Here is a 22,266-nt window from a genome sequence, read left to right as displayed (position 1 = left end):
GAGTTTCTCCTTCACCATAAACCCAAAGTATCCATTAGGTGCTTAATTAGTCATGACTGTATGGCACTCTCTACAGGCCTTGCCCTTGGAAACTTGTGAGATGGCTGACACATACAGGGAGCCACAACCAAGGCATTCTCCCTGGATTCCATGTGCTACTCCTCCACAAAGGAGAAATCTGCTGGAAGGTGACTCTACAATTTATAAGGTTCCTGGGTATTCATGAAATAACTAGAGAGGTATAGAAACAAACATAATGAGCAGCTGCTAAGTTCCTATCACTGACTTTTTTCCTTTTACGTATGTTAGTTTATTTAATTCTAGCAATACTCACTGACAGTCAGCCATTGCCATACCCATTTTACAGATGAAACCTGCACAGAGCCTGGGACAATCCAGAGTCACGCATCAAGAATATGGAAGAACCAAGGCTGGAACCCATCTTGGTTCCATCTCATGGTCATAGAAGTGCCTACTCCTTTGTCTGTCTCCCCAACAAGAGTTGGGAGCTCCCTGTGCGTGGGTCCCATGTATTTCTTATTTGTACCACTGAGCACCTAGCACAGTGGCAAACACCTGTCACTACGTGCATGTTTATAACATTAATTCATTAAGCCTTCCAGACTTCTCCTCTTGCTATGTCTATTATACCATCATACAATTAGCCTTGCTACTTCATCTTCGAATTTTTCTAAAAATTCTCATTCTTCAGACAGAAAATCAATAACAAATAACAAAGATGTAGTTTATTACAATTTCTCAACTTACACGGTGACACCAGTCATTTGGCCCTGAGGGATTTAATAGTTGGCTAACTAGCCTCAGCACTGTCTGCTTGCATGAGATTGGCTCACTCGGGCCAGCCAAGCAAGAGCCCCCATTCATGATTCCTAAAAAGTCATTACCCTTCTGAAAGCCATTACAGTTTAAGATGATTTAAATATACCCATCTCATCGTTTTTAACCATGCCCACAAAAAGCATCCTAAAGATATTTGATTATTCAATTAGACTAAATGAGGCCAATGTATATGCTGCTGCCTCCGAGGTTATCATGCTTAATAAAACATACTTTAAAAACCCCATGAAAGCTGTAATTAAATTTACAAGCAGCTTTCCACTCAACTCTAAAAAAAAGAGGTCTGAATGGTTTGTGTGTGTGTGTATTTGTGTGTGTGTGAGTGTGTGTGTGTGTGTGTGTGTGTGTGTGTGTGTGTGTGTGTGTGTGTGTGTTAAGGTCCTGTTCCATAAGGATTATAGCTCCCCTGCTGTTTGGAAAAGATAATTTCACTTGTAACACTAATAACTTGAGCAGGGGAGAAGCTGGCCTGGTGAATGGAGTGCACTTCACTGCACATCTTGGCTCGGCTAGAAATCGGAAACAGATGGTCCTTGCGGCTGGTTTCCCACTCGAGCCTGCTCACTGCCAGCCTGGTCTTCAGTGGGCTGCTGCTGGCAGTCTGTGACTTGAACATAGTAGGACAGTGGCAAAAGAAATCAAATCTTTTCCAATGAGCAGCAAGTTATAATGAAATCTGACAGACCTGACATTCTATACCCAACATCTAGTTAGAATATATTAACCTTTTAGTTTTCTTAAGCGCCTTGCATAGAAGTTGTGAATATACTTATTAGATGGCTGTGTTGTACGCATTTTTTTCTTTTCTTTTTTTCTCTTTTAACAGGGGGCAGAGGGTTTAGTCCAATCTTGGGTGGCAGCTGGTTAACAGAAAATGCAAAAAAGTAAAAGTCAAAGAATTTTAAATGGAAATGAGGCATGAGAACTGCCACTAAAAAGAAAATGAATTCTTTGCAGGGCATGGTGGGTGACTTTCTGCTAGAAAAAAAATCAATATTTTTCTCAAGAAAGAATATATCTATACATACACATCTTAAATAAAAAATCTGGGCAATCTCTGGGCATATCATTAAAATAGATGGGGCTGTCTGGACCCCCTGGCATTTCCTTCAATTCTGCCCTTTTCAGCTTTTCAGCATTTGCTTCTGCCATACGGTGAGAAAAGCATGCCAGGTGACTTGGGACACTATTTTTTTAAGTCACTACACTCCTGCCCAGTGCTGATGTGTACCTGTGTGTGCAGAAGACTGCTATTTCCATCAAAACAGGATAAATCTCACTCCAAAGACCTTAGCGTATTCCTGGGCTTTGGAGGAACTAGATGATCTGTCCTTTTGTGTAGTTTATTCCTCTTATCCCAACGCTTACGTTGTGAGTACACACTCATTTCCAGGGTTAGACAGTGATGCCCTGGAGACAATTTTAGGATTTCTCACATGATTAAGGTTAGAGAAAAGACCTAGATATTAATAGTAGATACAAGCTTTCTTTTTAAGTCTTAGACACCCATTGCCCTAAACCAAACTTCTACAGTTTCTGCAACAGTGTTTGCTTCTAATTTCATGATTTCTAAGAACTGGAGATTCAAGGCCATACATATTCATTAAGTCCAGCTTCCACCTCTACAAATGAAATTTTTTAAAATCTGAGATATAGCTAATTGGGGTAGGAAAAACATGGCCTATTTTTTTATTTTTTTATTATTATTATTTATTTTTATTTTTTTATTTTTTTTTTGCAAATTGACATGGGGCTGAATTTTCGCTCTTTTTTCTTAGTATGTGTCATTAGGCAAGACTCCAAACTTTTGGCCCTGACCTGCAAATTAAAAATAATAATACCAACTTCCTATGGTTGTTGTAAAGGTTAAATGACATACCCAAAAGCACCTTAAAAAGTGTCTGCACATGGCAAGTACTAAGTCCTATTATTTCCCTCCTTTCATGGTTTAGGAGACACCATCAGAGTGGTGAAGCTCTTAGGTCACAATTCCTAGGCTTGAATTCTTCTTCCTTCTCTAACTCCAGCAAGTTGCTTCAATTCTTTGAGCCTGTTTTCTTGTTTATAAAATGGGATTAATAATAGATCATACCCCATAAGAACCTATCTGAAAAAAATGTTTTAAAGATCTTAAAACAGCCCAGCTGGTGTGCCTCAGTGGTTGAGTGTTCACCCATGAACCGAGAGGTCACCGGTCGGGTACATTCCCAGTCAGGGCACATGCCAGGGTTGCAGGCTTAATCCCCAGTAGGGGCGTGCAGGAGGCAGCTGATCAATGTTTCTCTTCAATATTTCTATCTCTCTATCCCTCTCCCTTCCTCTCTCTCTCTCAAATCAATAAAAACATATTTTTAAAAATCTCAGAACAATGGCTGGCTATAAGGAAGCACTCAATACATTAGTTACTCTTCTAGAGTTTCAAATTTCTAATGGCCTGAGAAATAGAACTTGAAAAGAAGGGGGGTGGGGGCAGGATTTAGTTGCCTATATTGCAAAAGTTGGTGTTAAATGAATGAATGAATGACATATATACATTAAAAACAAACAATACAATAGTCAATCTCTGAAAAGTACTAATGGATGATATAGATAAGGAAGGCAACAGGAATTCAAAAGCTTTATAGATCACTGTGGACTAGGATTTTAACTAGGGGAGTCAACTTGGGAAGGCAGATGATATACTGGAAAGGTAATAGTTTGAGTCAAGGTAAATGAAAAGGCTGTGTAAACATGAGAAGAATGCAACCAAATTTCAAATCGACTAATGTTCTATGCCTTTTCACTATCTTTCACAATTTAGGAAGCCCCTACTATTTGCCCATCACTGAGTTTGACCTCATAGCCACTGAGACAAACAAGACACATCCCTTGCTCTCAAGAATCTCAAGGAATGAGGGAAAGGCCAACTAAGAGGCAGATGATTCCAGGAGAGGGTGCTAAAAGCTGCAATGGAGCAAGGCACAAATTATTATGGAAGAACAGAGGGAAGCGACTTAACCCAGCCTCACAGGACAGGACCAGAAGGGAGGAAAAAAAGGGTTTCCCTCAACAAAGCAATAATTATAATAAAACATCAAAAATGATAACATATATATACTTAATATATATACTTAATAACTATTTTTATCATTTTCCTGATTAGGACACAGAGAATCAGAGAGGTTGAGTAACCTCAGAGTAGTAATACAGTTAGTAACCAAGCAAACCTTGATGTGGACACTTGGACTTCAGATACAGTGTTCTCAACCGCTCTACTGTCTGGCCTCTGTAATCACTAATATTCTATCTCATGGTACCTTTCAGCAACATATGAAAAAAACATACAAACAAACAAAAAACCACTCCTTGGTATAGTACACCTGTTGGCAGCAGAATTTTCAAGGTCTTTATCCAAATACCCTGCTGCGCAGACACAGATGGGAATCCCTTTCAACTAAAAAAGGTAACTGATTTGGGAAGCACTGGCCACAACAGCCGAAATGATGCTGGAAAATGGCTTGCTCTTTGCTGGAGGCCTCATACTGTGAGAAAACAATTCCCTTTCCAAAGCTCGCCATCATCACCTGGACCATATTCTTTACACTGTGCCCTGCAGTTTAACCCATCGCTGACTTCATAGCTAGAGGGATTCCCACTTCTTATAAACTATGTTCAAAGGAAGTAAGAAACTCCAAATCCTGACAGGCTTATTTCTTGATGAGAGTGCTGCGTTTGCCTCAGATTCATTCACGTGCAGTGGGAAGAAATATTCAAATGACAAGAGTTAAATTCAAAACATGTAGCCGCTTTCTGTTATATTTTTTTTCTGACTGAAAGCAAACCATTTAGATGTTTGTTTCCAAAAAGGCATCTGTCAGCAATCAAAGGGGAAAAATGCATAAAAGCAAATGCAATTGTTTGGAGTAGCGTTTCCTGGATCATGTTAAATGCTTGAATTGCTCCCCTTTATGCTCACCAAATAATTTTATTTTCCACAATAATTGCAATATTTAACATGTTTTATTTAATCTTGTTTTAAGGCTATTAACAACTGGTCACACTGTGGAAAGCCTGCTCTATGGGAACAGAGAGCTTCCACCAGCCTCTTAGAGAATAATGATAAAGTTAAATGCACCTAATTGTTCTGGATGCAAAACACTGTTATTCAATAACATTTATCATTTCTTTGTTTAGAACTACTGTGCCATTTCCTGTAATATCATTCACAAAGTGAAATCTGGACTCCAGTGTACCTTGTGCCCCATTCATTCATAAGTAATGGGTGTGCCTAGGGTGTTCCAGTTCTCAGAAATGCAGTGGCTCAGATAAGAGACACCTCCAACTTCAGGGGTTGCTGCAGGACAAACTTAGAAATTGTAGGGCTGTGGGCCCACGAGTCCAAAAGGTGCATGTGCCTTTTTGCCTTGGGAGAATGCTAAAAAGACCCTATAAAGCAAAGAAACTTCAGTTTATTTTTGTCCAAACAACTATTTACCTGATGCTAACTCATTAAAAAGGATAAAATTAAATATGAAGTTGGTTCAAAGACAGAAAGCTGCTTTATTTCATATTTTCTCTACCTCCCTTATTTTTTTTTTGTTTGTGCTGTTTTACATTTTATATCGAATTTCCAACATTTTCCCCTTTCATTGGCTGAATAGTAAACTGAAGAAAGACGAGGTCATCTTAATGACGCTTCAGTTACACAAGGCAACACACGTTTTGACTGGCAAGCTCAGGACGCGATCCTGGCAGAAGGTCCATTTGCTTCTAGACACTGAAGGTAACTTAACATTTCCTGTGCTAATGCAGACTCTTTTTCTGGAAGGAGAAGTGATGCCAGAGTAATAAAAAATACAAAGATGCTTCTAAGAGTAATGACAATATCCATATTTGATGATAATTCTCAATACCGCCTCCCAACTCCATGTTATTAGGAGAAATCCTATTACAATCAGAGATAAGAAAGAAATGCCTTATTTATTGTCTTTGTGGCTCATTCTGTAGTAGCAGCGTGTGCATCTTGCTTTAAATTACAAAAACAGTTCAGGTGCAACTGGATACATTTTGCCTTACTAAAATTATTTTTGCCCAAACAGCTATTTACCTGATGATAACTCGTTAAAATAACACCTGCTAAGGAAGACGTTAGAGATAGGAGGGCAGAAGCCACCAAATTTAACCTCTTTCGAACTTAAAATGTGTCCTGAATAAGTTTATCTAAATATTATTCAGTAAAAACTGCCACTAGAAAAAAATCCCCTGGATAGTGAGACTGTAAATGCACAACTTTGTAAATAACTACAGTTCAATAGCCCTGACAAATGCTGTAGGTACATTCCCCCATGCTCCGGACGGAGCCCCTGTGCACGGTCTGCAGGGTAGAGAAGGTGAGGTCACTGCTAGGTTCTTGGGGATCAGGGAATCACTTATATTAAAAAAAAATTAGAAAGTATTTGGTGCATTGCTCTTATACAGGTGTTTCTGCAGTTCCTAATTTCACACAGTTTGAATGAAGGAAATATAAATACAAAGCATTCTCTCTACTTTTTGCTCCCTTTCATCTTGAAATAAAATGACTTGAAATTCAGCATTTACCTGGACTTCTCACTTTTTAAAAAAAAAATCATTTTTACAGCCATTCTTATGGGTAGGTCCATGTTGTGGTTTATTTATTCTGGTAAAGAGAGGATGTGTGGTCAAAACCCCTGTGATGAAGATTGGCTTGGTTACAGTAAGAAAATCAGATGTGATTTTCTCTGAATAAGGAAGTCCTCATGTCAGGTTTAGCCAGAATTGTGTGAAAGTGAATTGATCATGACTGACCACCTGACTTACAAAGAATGGAAAAGCCCAGAATTAGTTTTTACAAAAAGAAGGGGCACCACAAAATAGAGATGGTGACTAACCTGGCTCCAGTTAGCACGAGTAAAATATCAGTAATGTATTTCCTCACATAAAAACACATCTAAATACAATGCCAGCCGGAACCCAAAATCAAAGGACTTGAGTATTGTCCTCTCGTGTTTAAGTTCCTCCACAGCAAAATTAACTAATGAATTAAATTTTTTTTAAATAGGCTAATGAAGGAGAAATGTTTTTTCTTAGGTTTTTCTTTTTCCTTTTTTTTCTTCTTGGAAAACCTGTTCAGCTGTTCCCAGATTTAGTTTTAGACTTTTCACTTTGCTTCCAAAGAGATGTGTAAGACAGGAAAACTAAACTGAACATTTTTAAATGCACAGCTCACATTCTTGGGAAAAGTGGCTGTGAAAAACAGATACCAAATCAGACTTAAAGTCGAAGAAGTGGGGGGGGGGGGGGATTGGAAAAAAAAAAGCCCAAAACATCGCATGATAGTCTCTAAGCAGTTCCATCTGTCAAGCAGAAATTTTAGGCTAATAGCCTGTGGCGATCTCCCTCCGCAGTCCACTACCTGCCTTTGTCCTATTAAATCTCTTTATTCTCCTTAAAAAAAAAAAAAAGAGGGGGGATTGGTTGTTGGAAGGAAAGGAAAAACCTTGCAGACCAAAATCATCTGAGTGATGAAGCCCTAATTTTAACCGCCTCTTTGATGTGTAGCGGTGGGGTTTTGTTTTTTAAGAAGGAGAGAGGAGACAGTGCTAGGAGCAGAAGACTTTTCATCTCCACTTCACCTTGCCACTGGGTCTGTGAGAGATTGGTTCATTGTCAAGGAGATTTTTTTTTTTACCCATGATTCCATATGGTATGGACCGGACTACATGTTGCCCCACATGCCACTGCAAATGTTTTCTCAATTAGGTGTCTTATCTCCCGTGAGTTAGCATCAGATGAAGCTTGCTGACAGCGTAATGGCAGGGAAAGCTTCCGACGGCTCCATCAAATGGCAGCTCTGCTACGACATCTCGGCCAGAACTTGGTGGATGGTGAGTTGGCAGCCGGGGCTGCTTTTTTTTTTTTTTTTTTCCCCTTTTCTACTTTCCCTCCCTCTTTGACAAAATGTCCCAGACCTCACATTCATCAAATTCACATTTGATTTTTTTCACACTCTTCAGTGAGGCGGCCTCACACTGCTTCCTCTTGCCATCCTCTCTCTGCCACTCTGCGACTTGAGTTCCCAGGCATACTTGCCCTGAATTTCCATGGGACAGTGTTTGGGAGTTGTTGTTTATGTGGCTTTTGGTTTGTTTGTTTTTTGTTTTAAAAAAGAGCATCAGAAGTGTTAAGGTGGAGGTGGGTATTATAGTCAAACTGGTCTTGGGGTAAAAGAAAATAAAATGAAGCATTTGTCCTGGCCCTCGGGTTTTGCTCTCTCTCTCCAGCTTCACATCCCCTTTACTTTTGTTTTCAGGGACTATGCGGTGCATGGTTTCCCGTGGCTGTGGTATTTGCTGAGGACGCGTGTGGGGCGCTGGGTAGAAGCAAGCCCTGGGGGAATTTGGGTCCTGTCCCATTAGTTGGATTGCCTGAGGTCACCTGTGAGAGAACTCGGGGTTCCCCACTGTTTTCCATCCGGGGACCCTTTGCTGTCACCTAACTTTTCCCCGTTTGTTTATATCAGAGCAGGTCTTACGTCTCTTAGGAACTCTAGCTCTGAGTGGAAAAGACCCATGCATTCTATCTTCTAGTTATTCTGGGTACAAATAAAGTTTTAATAAAGTTCTAGCATGCGGCCACAGAAGGAGTTAACTCACATGTCATGGTCAACCAGGCCAGACAACCTTTGACATCTTGGATCTATAAGAGGTAGAGTGAGTTGGGAGGATGCACAATAGCTTATTGTCACGGGAGATGCAAGTCCCGTGAGGAGGAGAGTCCTCAAATCATTACCGCCCTCGTTAGGGTGGTGTCCGTTAAGGATTAATTTGTTCGCGGTGCATTTCTAGTTTTCTGTAATTATTATTCTTGCGGCAAGCATGAATTCTTCCAGGGACTGAAAAAAAAGTTCGCTGCCAGGACAATGAATGTATTATCCGTTCCTAACTGGACCGTGAACTTCAGCTCATTTCACATAGATATCAGTTTAAGAAGAAAAAAAAGAGAGAGAGAGAGAGTGGTGTTGAAGGGGGAGAGTAGCGAATGGAATTACAAGACAGGACTTGGTCAGTTTCACTGTATGATCTGCGGAAAGAGTTCTTTCCCCTTCTGGACCAATGGTGGTATCATTTTGGCAAGTTTTAGGAACTCTGAGGACTGAGAAACTATTAAAAGTGAGCTACCTCGGGATTCTGTTCGGCTGCTTCTTGGGGTGCAGTGTGTCCATCCTAAGGACTCTTGAGTTAAGGTGGTCATGGGTATGTTGTACATGTGTGTTTTAACTTGTCATTTCTTAACTAGACTTTACTGGTGGTTTCAGGACAATGCTACTTTCAGCTTTTGGTTCATTCGACTAGCAGTAGCCTCGCCACTTAGATCTGAACTTTTTATTCAGGGCACTCATTTTCCAAGTAGAGTTTCTGCCAGCGACAGCAAGGTTTACTTGTATGCTGTGATGTTGCCTATTACTTTGTCTTATGTAGCTTGTTAAACACTAGAAATGAATACACTGATTGGTTTAGCTATTATTTTCTAAGCTAAGTTATAAGCTTTAAAAAAAACTGCATGCTGATGTCATATTCTGGGCGACATTCTACTTCCTTGTATTTCAAGAGCTCATAGATTTTATAGCCTGTTACTTTTTTATGGTAAACCGTGTCATTTTTTTTTTCTTGCAAAGATCACCAAATGCTCCTCATTTTTTAACTTGAAACACCATCGTTACTTTTTGGTAAAGTGTACTTGGAAGTTCCTTTTCATTTAAAAGTATTTTACAGATGTTTTACCACCGGGAACATAAAACATAAAAGTGGTGGAAACATTTCGCAATGCAGTTGACTAAAAATAAACAATGCTGTGAGCTCACATGCTGCTGTTTAGGCTGCATACTACAGGAAGTTTCTCTCAACTTCAGTGCCTCTAGATCTTTGCTTTGAAAGAGGGTGAGAAATCAGAGTGCTCTTTAGAGAAGTTGTAGAAGTTCCCATGGAGAATAAATCAATTTTCTCTTTCTCTCAAAGGTGACCACATAGCACAGTGCTTTAGATCTGCCAGTTACAAATAATTCTAATGCAAACGTCCCATTATTGATGGGAAATTGAGGGCTTTGATGAAGGGGAGGGGGATTAATTTTAAAAAGACAGATTTCACATTTCTCTTAGCTCTTCCCTTTCCCTAGAATAGCATTCACTCCCTCTCCCTTCATAACTCCACCTTGCTACTCAAAACAACTTTCTCCAACTAAAAAGAACAATTTAAACTTGTCCCTGAATGATAGGGTTTTTTTAACCAAAGGATAGCACAAGTTCTGAGTTTCACGCTAAAGGCAAAGAAAGCTTTAAAATTACCTCATGCGTCATCTGGCTGCACAGACTCCGGCTGCAGAGTGGGAGCCTCCGGCTTGTCCTCCCGGCATACAAAGGCAACTCAGTGAATGCCCCTCCGCCCGGAGGCTCTCGGCCTCAGCTGCCAGCACCAGGACATGCAATTTTGCTTTTTAATGAATCGTAAACAATTTGTATGGCAAATGAGTTTGTTTGTTTTAGTTTGGGGGGCATATGTTGGACCAGGTTGTAGACAGCCATTACCTACTCCAAGATTTTAGGTGAGAACGGATAGAGCCCCAGATCACTTTTATTTCTCTAAAATATAAAGGCCCGCTAGAATGAAAGAAACTGGTTAATAAAAGGCTGAGTATAACAACCCCTCTTCTCTTTCCCTTCACTCCCTGTCCCCCTCTCTATCCCCACCCCCTCTCATAATGCATGGGGGCTTACAGTAGGGGTTTAACTGCACTTTTTGATAACTAAGTGGAGGTCAGTTGACTAAATTAATTGAGGAATTTTTAAAGTATAAATTTTAGCTTTGTCTTTAAAAGGCTACTTTTGTTTAAGAAACAATTGTTTTAAAATGTGAAATACTAAGCAGAGCCTTCTATATCTTCTATGGCATTTTTTTTCCTTCGGTTGAAGCTAATGTTGTTCTTAGGGACATAGGTTATAAAATATGTTAAGCACACTTTTGATATCAAAATGGAGCGAGAAAGGGGTCTTGATATCCAAAAGTCCAATAAAAACTTCTATTCCAACCCTTGGAGTTATAAACAACTTAGACGTTAACAAGCGACCAGGGTTCGAGCATGCACATTTTAACAGTAATTACCTTTGGCGCTGCCACTTATGAGAAATCTTTTGATATCTGAGCCACCTCTCTATAATGCTTTAATCATGCAAATCAAGGAATAGATATTACGTATCAACTTCATCTAACTATGTTGTGACATCTCTATTTGAAACCTTCCGACATAAAGCTAAAGAAAACCCTCATGAAATTTCCCTCCATGCCAAATGCAATGGAAGGACCCTGGGTCATTATATGCTTCAGAATATAATTCTGTTCAGTGGCATTACCTTCATTCTGCCCACATGGCATGAAAATGAAGGCAGAATAAGCATTCTCCTCTTCTTAATAATTTTCTGATAACAGGGTATCACAGGACTATTTTTATGTGAATTACAAAATTCACTTGTCTTGCTTCTGTGATCCAATTTAAAAATGTATAATGACTATGAAAGAAAGGCTCTTAAACTATCCTGCCACCCCCCTCACCCCATGCTATGTTCCCAGGCACTTATTTTAGAAGAATTCTCTTTAGAAATCGCCATACAATTTTTCAATCAATAAGTATTCATCACTTAATCCAAATTTTTCCAACTCAGACTTCATATACCAGAAAAGTATTTGGGCAGAAAGGATATGCTATGCCTGATAACATAAATGCCTTTTAAATGTAGATAGATAGATGCATATATGTATAAATTAGCAAAGTACTTCTGTAAAGTAGTCTTACTGTGTTTAACAATTAAAAAAACAAAACAAAAAAAAACCTCTCAACTCTAGTCTACTTCCCAAATGATTGGCAGCCCTAAATGCTGCAGACACAAACTAAGAACTCATATTTCATGCAAACCTTTTGTTGTTGTTATTTGCTTGGATTCATACCTTGAACTGTATTTACCACTTCAATTTTAAAATGTTAATTCTCAACTGAACAACTTTTGTTAGTGATTATCTTCCATACTCCTTTGAGGGCATTCTAATAAAGATTTTTCTGAGCACTTGTGCTAGCTCTTTTATGATGGTGATTAAAATTACTTGGAAATTGTACAGTAGCTATAAATGAAAAGAATCAAAATGAGGGAATTCTGTAAATAATAAATCCTATCATATTCTCAGCACCCAGTATACTTTCAAAAGAAAGTGTCCATGATAAACATATTTATACACATTCTATTTCAAGCATTTGCACACTTTACCTGTGCTTATTTTTGAATGCACTGTTGTCTTATTTTTATCTACCATTATAAATATGCATGACTATATTACTTTCTAAGAATATGCATTAATTTCAAAAGTTTCTGTATACTCCACACATTATTTTGTCACAGTATTAACAATTTTCCATTTCAGGCAAAATCTGAATGAAGTGGCTTTTTTATTTTCTCCTACATACATTAAGAAATTATCCTTATCATTTTCTTCTAGGTTAGCCTTATACATCTTTAAAGTATCATTTACTGTACTTAGAGAGAAGCAAGTACATTAAACTATGTTTCTGGGGTTTTTTTCTTTAAATCAAATTATGATCTAAATGTACTTCATTCAGAAATGTGATTGGTTACTTAAGCTAGCCTATGTAGTTCTACTATCTTTTTAAAAATCTTGACTTCCTGTTATTACACTCATATTTCTCCTGTGAACTTTAGACAGTAAAATAAATGCTTTGTCCTTATTTTCTAGTAGATTTTCCTTCACCTGTCCTGAATATTGTCAGGAATGTTTCTAATTTAAAACCCAAAGAATCAGGGGCTGATTAGAAGACAGGAAATTGGAGGATTAAACTGTCTGGTTGAACTTCCTTTACTTATCAGCACTCAGTAACTTACACTGGATTACAAACTCAGCAGGACAATTTCTGCAATGCATTGTTCCTTCTGGATGTTTACATATACACAATGCACGTGAGAGAGTGTGTATGTGTGTATGTGTGCATGTGTGTGCGTATGCATGTGCACACACATGTGTCTATCTGTGTGTGTGTGTGTGCACTGATGAGTATGAACGAACCAGCAGCTGGTAGTTATAAGTAGATGTTTTAAGTGGGATCATTTTAAACCAAAGGGGCTTATACTATGAACATGAAAGTTTATTCAAAGACTATAATCCCAGGATATTCTCAAAACTTTCTTATTAAAACCGTTCTGGGGAAACAAGCAAATAATGAAATACTATAAGGGAAAAAGCAAGATGCATTATTTGGAAAATGCAAAATAGGTGGCAGTAGCCCTTATGTTCATCTCCCCTCAGTTCCACTCGGAATTCCAAATACCCATAGTACTGAGTGAGTAGAGACCCACCAGGAGTGAGGGAGTTCATTTAAGAGGTTTCCAAAGCCATTTTGAGATCCCCTTGGCACCAACTGCGAAAGGAATCTTTCGTGCTGTGGCAGCAGGTCTGAATGGGCCAGGTGAGCAGGAATTGTGAAATGAGGGCTTGGCAGGGAATGAAAGAGCAAATCAGGACAGGAGGGAGAGGGTTCACCGTATGCCATGAGGTCACTTAAATCTGAAAATAACTAATAAATACAAGCCACTGCCCTAGATTTTTACCATGTCAGATATATTTGCAGAGCTGTGTTCTCAAAAACATGCTGAGAACTCTTGTTCCTGACTTCACTCTGCTCACCTGCCTTGCCCTCAATAAGTGTTTGTTAATTTGGCTTAAGAGAGCTCTAGAATAATATGGAACTGTTTTCGTTTTGCCTCTTATTGGAATGGTGCGTTCTACAGAGAGAAATAGGAGATGAGCACCCTAACTGGTTTGGCTCAGTGGATAGAGCGTTGGCCTGCGGACTCAAGGGTCCCAGGTTCGATTCCGGTCAAGGGCATGTACCTTGGTTTTGGGCACATCCCCAGTAGGGAGTGTGCAGGAGGCAACTGATCGATGTTTCTCTCTCATCGATGTTTCTAACTCTCTATCCCTCTCCCTTCCTCTCTGTAAAAAATCAATAAAATATTTTTTTTAAAAAAATAGGAGATGAGGAAAAGTGACATGTATAACCTGGGAAATGAGTTGGGTTAGTTAGCCTGATGGGTCTGGGAGTCAGCATCCAGGAGCTTGCTCTGGCAGTCCTTCACTCACTCACCAAATACGTACCGGGGGGAGAATCAAGTTGCTGCTTCTGCCAGCTGCCGTCAGTCAACCTTTAAAAGCACTAGGGACCAACCTCTCTGCACCTGACTGACTATTTCATCCTAACAGCCAACACTGACTGAACACAAACTATCTCCTAGAATCTGTCCTAGGTGCTCTACATACTTTATTTTCATTTAATTCTCATTAAAAAAAAACACATATGAAGTAAGCATTATTGACCCACTTTATGTACAAGGCAACCAAGCATTGGAAAAGGTTGCAGGCTGTCCAAAGACGAGCACACACCTAGAATGGGCTGCTCAGGCTGCAGTGTCCACTGGCTTCATCTTGGACCAAACTTGTCATAAATGAATTGGTTCTCTCAGCATTAGGATGTAATGGTATTCAGAATTTTGCAGGATTAGGACTATCCATTTGTCTGATGGTGTGTGATGGGGGAGGGTGGAGAGCACAAAGCGATTTGCTAAGAAAATAGAGGCAGAAAAATTATTATGTGTCAAAGGCAAGGTAGGACAGTGATGTTGTGCTGCCCAGTCCCTGTCCTGGAAAAATTGTGCATAAAAAAGGTCCCTATTATGCAATAGAAACATCTAGTCTCATCGCTGACCAAAGAAACTCCTGCGAGATGTGAGCAAGTCTGATGCAAAGAATGCACCTCGTCATATTAAAACCCCCCTTTTCATCAGAAAGTGGATGGCTCAGGCACACCCAGTGTGTTTTTTAAGTTCTTGCTGGATAGTTTTTCTCTAAGTAATTTAATCTCTATTTAGCAAATACTTCACTTGTAGTTTTAAATGGAACATACCATTTTAAAAAGCCATCCTTCCAAAAAAAGACAAAAGACTCCTGCTGTCTCTCTCTCTCTCTCTCTCTCTCTCTCTCTCTCATGCCAATATAGAACAATATCACTGTTTACTATTTTCTATTGCCACAGGAATGGCTAATTGAAGGTTTATTTCAACATAGTTTTCTTCCTAGAAAAGCACAATGCAGGATATATATTGCCTAATGGCAAAGGTCTTAATACACTCACTACAAGTAAACATCCATTTTCCAGACAACTGCTGACTATAAACAATATGTCTCAGCCAGAGCCCTTTAATGGTGCCACATGTTGGACAGATTTTTATTCCTCATAATCCAAGTTCCTCTTGTGATCGTTGATGCACACATGCTATTGCCCTGCTGACTGTTTGAAATGGATAATAATTGGGAAGAATGACCAGGGCAGAGGTGGGGATGCATAATCCTGGGCAGAGCAGCCCTCCACAATGTTGCAGTGCATGGGGGCGGGGACTCACTGGGAAAGAGGCGCCTGTAAGCTGAATTGAACACTCAACAAATGCTGCTGACTTTTCTCACGTTCGTGGATACCACATTATATGCTCCATCTCCCCACATGACCTAGGTGTAGGCAAAGTTAATAGCCATCTAGGGTATGAGAACACTCTGTTCTCAAGATGGTCCCATCTGTGTACACCCCGCCCCCAAAATGTTCTTCATCCAGGCTCTCCTTCACAGCTGTTTGACTTTTAGTCCTGCTGAGGAAATGCCCTTGGCAGCTGGGTTTGGTAAGCGCCCTTCAAATTTTGATGAGATAAACATTGTGGGCTAAATAATTGATTTCATCCACTCATTTAAGATTCAGTGAAAATGATCACAAATTGTTTTGTTGTATTTTATTTTAGGAAAACCAGCAACCTCGTTTTTGTTAAGCATGGGAGAAACTAGCTGGTAACAGGTGCTGCGGTTTGGGCTCCCTCCTACTATATAGGAGACAATCATGAACATTGGTAATAATAGGGGTGGGCAAAAGTAGGTTTACAGTTGTAATACAAATAGATAATACAGCCATTAATAAATAATAATACAAGAATAAACTCCACCTTTGCATACTCACAACTGTAAAGCTGCTTTTGCCAACCCTGTAGTCCAAGGTATACACTATTGTTGGTAGAATAGCATAAAAAGGGAAAACATGCAAAGAGCTGATTTGGGGAAATGACTGTAGGAGGGGCTGATATAATTTCTCAACTGGGAGGTCAAACAATAACAAAACTTAACACAGAAGGGACCACATACACAAATATCTTTAGACCAGGAAGGTCAGCTAAATGTAAGACAATGAGGACATAAGGAATTAGTGGGGGATGGTGGGGTCTGGGCAAACTGTAGAGTGATACCAATTAAACACTAAACAACAGTGAAAACAACAGTATACCAACCAAGCAAAACACATCCACTACCCGGGACCTAAAGCTACTGAGCACACCCCTGGATCAGAAGATAGAATGGGATTCCAGTATCAAATGTTTCATTCCACAACAAGCAAGGAACTGAAAGGCAACTACCCCTGGGAAAGGGATCACAGCAACATAAACCATATACGCTACACTGTAGGTTCATCCCTTCACATCTGATCCTTTTCTCCTGCCAGGCTTTTGCGGGTGGGAGAAGAGGCAGAGGACATGTGAGGATCTAAAACAGGGGTCCTTAAGCAGAAAAGGCGTTTAGCAAAAAGGAGAACTGGGAGATAGTGGAAGATGTGGGGAGGATGCAGAGACCTGCCTTGCTGAACCTCTCCTGCCCATCCTAGTTCCCTCTATTCTAGGCCAGATTTCTCAAAGGGGCCTCGGCATTCCTAGGGTCTTGTGGGCTGTGAGTTCCAAGAAAGGACTCTTCCACTAGCACACGGACTGGCACTCATGTCCATTTCTTTCCACCCAGCAACCTCTGCCCTCCTGCCTGGCCTAATACAGATACAGCCTTTGCTATGAAGCCTTCCCAGGATCCCTGAGGCACAATGAGTCACTACCCTGCCCACCCCCCACCCCCTGGCCCCACAACCCTTTGCTTATAATATTACAACACTAATTAGATTATGTTGGAGTATTTCTGATTACTATCCGGCTCCATTATGTTTCTTGTTCCTTAAGAGTGCAGTCTAGGTCTTATACTTCTTTATATCTCCAGTGTCCGGCCTAGAGCAAGTATCCCAAAAAAGGTTGGTTTGTGCAGCTCAGCAGGAGGAGAAGTTGGATAAGTGAGAGCAATGAAGACCAGGGAGCCTTCCACGCTTCTGCTTCCCCCAGAGCATGACCTTCCTGACAACAAGAGATCATCCAGCAAATCGCTGCCCTGCCATGTACTTGTGGAGATGTTTGACTACTGTGTGTTGACTGCTTGCTGGGCCCACCAAACACTCTGCATACACTGAGCTAATCGTCAAAATATCCCTATGAGATCAATATCATTATCTCTACTCCACCAATAAGGACAGTAGTGGGGAAGAGGCCAGTGTGAACACTGAGTTTTTCATTCCCACACTATAATGACACCAAAATGCCCAGCACCGTCACACTCTCACTCAGACTCCCCCCACCCCAAAAAAAGAGACTGTGATAATTAAATGGGGGCAAAGTTTCATTCTATTTTGCAGAGTAGAGGGCTTTAGCCCTAGAAGCTAAATTTCCCTCAAAGTCAAAATCAACACAAAGTCTGGGTCTAGACCTGGGGTCTCCAGTGATCTTTCTACTAAAATGGGTTATGTAGCTTCTTCCCTTCCACCACTGCAGCACAGATTTCAGATTCAGGCGGACCCTAGTGCATCGTGGCTCTGCCATGGATAAGCTGTGTGACCATGGACAGTGACTAGAAACATCCTAAATCAGTTTCCTGAAACTTGGAAATATGATCATCATAGTACTTTTGTATGGATTAAATGAAACAATGCATATTGCACATGCCAGAAACCTGGGAGGCATTCTAACATTTTTCTCTAGCTTAAAATATATCTAATTTGAAATAAATCCTGTTGAAATGACTTCCTAAATAATTCCTAAATCTATCCAGCTTTCCCATCTCCACCACCCTCCCCAGTCTAAGCTACCATCTTCTCCAGCCCATATTACCACTGTGGTCTCCTAACTGGTTTCATTGCCTTCATCTTTGCTCCCTGCAATTTATTCTTAACACTTAAGGCTGAAGGATCTTTTCAAGCATGAGTAATCTGTCATTTCAATCAATTACACTTTCTCTTACATAAAGAAAAAATCCTTAATAAGCCCTGCTTGGTTTGGCCTCTCCAAGCCTGTCTTGGGGCTAGTCTTCTCCTTTCAACAAACTCCAGCCAAGTAAATTAGTAAATATTCTTTTAGCACCTCAAAATCCCCCAAATTCTAGACCCTATACATGTTCTCTTTTCTGCAAAACACATTCTCTTATAGTTAACATTTCCACACCTACCATTCTCAATACAAAGCAGCTTTGTCAGAAAGCCATCCCTGTCCCCAAACTGTGTCATAGTCCATTTACAGATAAACTCCCAGAGAACTCCAGACTTTCCTGCAGGGCACCTAGTTATAAATGTTTGTGATTATTTGATGACTTTGTTTCTCTAAAAGACCATAAGCTCCATCAAAGACAATGTTTTGCTTATATGTGTTTTCTTGCACCCAGAACAGTGCCTGGCACAAAGTAGGTGATAAGTCATTCTTATTAATGTAAAGAGCTAATGAGATGTTAATTATTATAATAATTAATATCCCCCACATACAGAAAAGTGTTTAAAAATAGAAAATGTCTCCCTTTTGTATGTCCTTTAAAGAAAACTCATTTCTCCATAATAAAGAATTAAAGAAGTAGATACTTAAATTAAGAGCTGAGAGCCCCAATCTGGGTTCAAGTCCTGGCTCTGTCATGTACTAGGAGGGTACCGTGGCTATGTGATTTCATATCTTTGATTGTTGAGGGTTAAATGAGTGAATGCCATTGATGTGATTAGCTTGGCATTCAGTAAATATTTAGTAAATGGTGTATTACTGCTATCATTATTATAGATAATCCCAAATCTACCTCTAATAATCTGCATGGCCTGTTAAAAACCCATTAACTCTCTGTTTGTCACCTTCATCTTTAAAATAATAGTGTCATCCTTACATTGTTCACAAGGCTGTTTTGAGAATAAAATAAATGAGCAGGTAGAAAAGTTTCCTCTGGAAATTAGGAATGTGATAGAAATGTAAGACACCACTTTTGCCAACCCAAAGAAACTCAAGCTTCAAAGAAACACATTCAACCAAAATTCTCATGGCCTCTTCTATTATTCTCTTCATGATAGAATAACCATATGGGTAGAATGAGTGTTGTTCAACACACCTAGTCAACAATGACTTCAAGTAGCTGATAGTTGAAGATATGTGCATGAGTGTGTAAATGGAGAGGGAATGAGAAATTCATAGAGAGATATAGCCTAAGAACATATGTTCTAGAATGAGAACGCATGCATTGAATCTGTTCTCTGTAACTTCCCAGCAGGGCCACCTCAGGCAAACTGGATAATCTGATCATCTGTAAAGTGGGACAGATGCAAGTCCCCGCCTCATAGATTGTTGTAAGGATTAAATTGAGATATATCTCAATTATCATTGAGAATAATGTCTTCCCAGCAGGGCCACCTCAGGCAAACTGGATAATCTGATCATCTGTAAAGTGGGACAGATGCATGTCCCTGCCTCATGGATTGTTGTAAGGATTAAATTGTGTAAGTCATTGAGAATAATGCTTGACATAGGTTATACACAAAATAAGGGTCAGCCATATTTAAGACTGTAATTATTTTTGTTGTTTTTATTGTCATCATCATTATGTTAGGTTTTGCTTTTAAGGAGATCAAAAGTCAGGGGTCTTGGAAGGCACTTAAACAATATCTAACAGACTCATTCCTCCAAGGTGGTATATTTGGATTTTGAGGCAAAGAAATTGCTTCCATAATGTATTAGATTAACCTGCCCTATCACTTCAGTTTGGGCAACAGAAGAGCTGTGTGGCTAAGACACCTTCTCAGAAACAGAAAGAATTTATTAAAGAACATCCAACTAATAATAGTCTAGTCCCATGCTGTGGCAATCACATATTTTGTGATAAAGCTTCATCTAAGCAAATGTGCTCTCTCTCTTCTCAGGATACAAATTCCATATCTCAAGATGATTAGTGAGAGTGGCCTGTAAAAGAATTTCTGTGTCACTTAAATTCATGTTCACTTAATAAAGCTTCATCTAAGCAAATGTGCTCTCTTCTCAGGATACAAATTCCATATCTCAAGATGATTAGTGAGAGAGGCCTGTAAAAGAATTTCTGTGTCATTTAAATTCATGGTCACTTATATCAGCGTTTCTCAACCTGTGGGTCGCGACCTCTTTGGGGGTCGAACGACCCTTTCACAGGGGTCGCCTAAGACCATCGGAAAACACATATATAATTACATATTGTTTTTGTGATTAATCACTATGCTTTAATTATGTTCAATTTGTAACAATGAAAATACATCCTGCATATCAGATATTTACATTACAATTCATAGCAATAGCAAAATTACAGTTATGAAGTAGCAACGAAAATAATTTTATGGTTGGGGGTCACCACAACATGAGGCACTGTATTAAAGGGTCGCGGCATTAGGAAGGTTGAGAACCACTGACTTATATGCAGGCATTCTACATTTGAAATTGTCACATGTTCAATTCAACTTAACAGCCTTTACTCAACAGCTTTCTTGGAATATCTGTGACCTCTTATCCCCATGGCAGATAGAACCATGGCTTGTATACAATGAACTCATGAGTTTTATTTATTATTGCAGGCCATCGTAACATGCCTTTCTTGGGACACAAAGTGATTTAGCAACTTACCAAATGTATGCAGATAACAAGAGGTATAGATGGATTTCTCTCAAACTGGAGAAGCTGCAGATCCTGATGTCAACAAAAGGTCACTGCCACCATTCTGATTCCAACAGGAATCCCCAATCTGGGTGCCATAAAAGAAAGTAACTTTATTCAGGTAAACAGTTTGGGAATGGAGAGAGGCAGCCTCCAGAGAAAACAGAAAGTGTTCTCTGCTGAAGCAAAGGGAAGTCCCACTTTTATAGAGGAAGTTCCTGCCCAGGTTCGTGATTGGTCCATTTCTATGCAAATGAGGAATTCAAATCTGCACAGTCTGATTGGCCCAAATAGCACTGTCCTGATTGGTCAGAATTGCACATTCTAATTCGTTATTAATTATGCAAATAAGGACATAGCTGTGCTGTTCTGATTGGACAGGGCAGGTCTCAGCCCATTGGTTAAAAGACCATTCCAGGGAAGCCTTTTTAAGGGTTCACTCTGCTAGCAGGAGCATTGGCAGTTCTTTCTGTGGCTTTTCTCTGAAGTGCAGTGGGCATGAGAGGCCTCTGTCCACAATGGCTGCTAGACTCTGGTTAGGAATTCAGGCCTAAGGAGTCCTTTTTTGGAAGGTATATTCCTTCTTGGGATTCACTATAGTAACTCAACAGCAGTTGGTTACTTTAGGAGCTACTGCATTGCCTGCGCAGCAGCACTTCTTCCCTGATGTGAGCTCAGTACTGGCATATTGGGCTGCACACACTTCCTTCCCAGGAGCCACACATATCACAGTAAATGGATACTTGGCTGGTTAATATAGAATCAAAGTTGGGGATGGGGAAGATCTGGGGAGGATTTAGAGCCAGGTTTAGAATTAGGTTGAAGTTAGGGTTACACTTAGCATTGACTTTGGAGCTGAATTAAGTTAGGATTTAAAGTATGGCTAAAGTTTGGGTCCAGCTTAATTTTAGGCTTTGGTTTAGGGGTAAATATAAGGGTGGAGATATAGTTAAAAGAAAGTTCAGTGTCCAAAAACACTTCCCAGAACAAGTGACAATTTTGCTGAATCTTGAAGGTTAATCAAGTTATATGAAGATTTGCCTTTGTGTGGAGGCCACTAATTAGAGAAGAAAACACACACACACACACACACACACACTTCCAGAGGAGGAAAACAAATTGGTACATTGGAAGAGCCATTCACTCCGTGTAGTCAGCATGAGGCATGCGGGGGCTGTGACAGGCCTGAGAGAAGTGCATTGGCAGGCATGTGAAGATCCTTCACTAAATGCTGAGGAATTATTTTTAAATCTTAAACAGGGAAGTGACATCATGAGATTCACATTTTAAACAATTGCTCTAGCAGGTGTGTGCATGATGGATGTGAAGGAAATGAGATTATGGGCACGGAGGCCAGTTAGGAGGTTAAACACTCTCTCCTACTGACCTCACGTCTGACCACATAGCCATACCAGTCCTGCCTTCAGGACAAGTATACACTTACCTCAGGGCCACTGCACTGTCTTTTCTCTCTGCCTGG

The 22,266-nt window shown here is 39.9% G+C and overlaps 1 protein-coding gene and 1 long non-coding RNA gene across 11 annotated transcripts in view; one reads left to right on the top strand and one right to left on the bottom strand.

Annotated features, from left to right (window-relative positions):
• Positions 1–10,770, bottom strand: part of LOC102253428 — a 92,190-nt gene extending 81,420 nt beyond the window's left edge. Inside the window, exon 1 of the long non-coding RNA XR_314263.2 lies at positions 10,200–10,770. This is a non-coding gene — a long non-coding RNA (uncharacterized LOC102253428). The remainder of the gene's footprint in view (positions 1–10,199) is intronic.
• NFIA (nuclear factor I/A) overlaps positions 7,615–22,266 on the top strand; it is a 571,713-nt gene continuing 557,061 nt past the window's right edge. For 2 of the 10 annotated variants that reach the window (XM_005878068.2, XM_005878066.2), the window contains exon 1: positions 7,632–7,742. In XM_005878068.2, the coding sequence (XP_005878130.1) occupies positions 7,647–7,742 (96 nt within the window). In that variant the 5' untranslated portion in view covers positions 7,632–7,646. Of the gene's footprint in view, positions 7,743–22,266 lie in introns of all 10 variants that reach the window. The other 8 variants (XM_014549250.1, XM_014549247.1, XM_014549251.1 and 5 more) reach the window with 7 other exon arrangements.

Source organism: Myotis brandtii, unplaced genomic scaffold (assembly GCF_000412655.1).
Source record: "Myotis brandtii unplaced genomic scaffold, ASM41265v1 scaffold540, whole genome shotgun sequence".
Lineage (NCBI taxonomy): Eukaryota > Metazoa > Chordata > Mammalia > Chiroptera > Vespertilionidae > Myotis > Myotis brandtii.
This window is presented reverse-complemented; position numbering and strand designations above follow the sequence as displayed.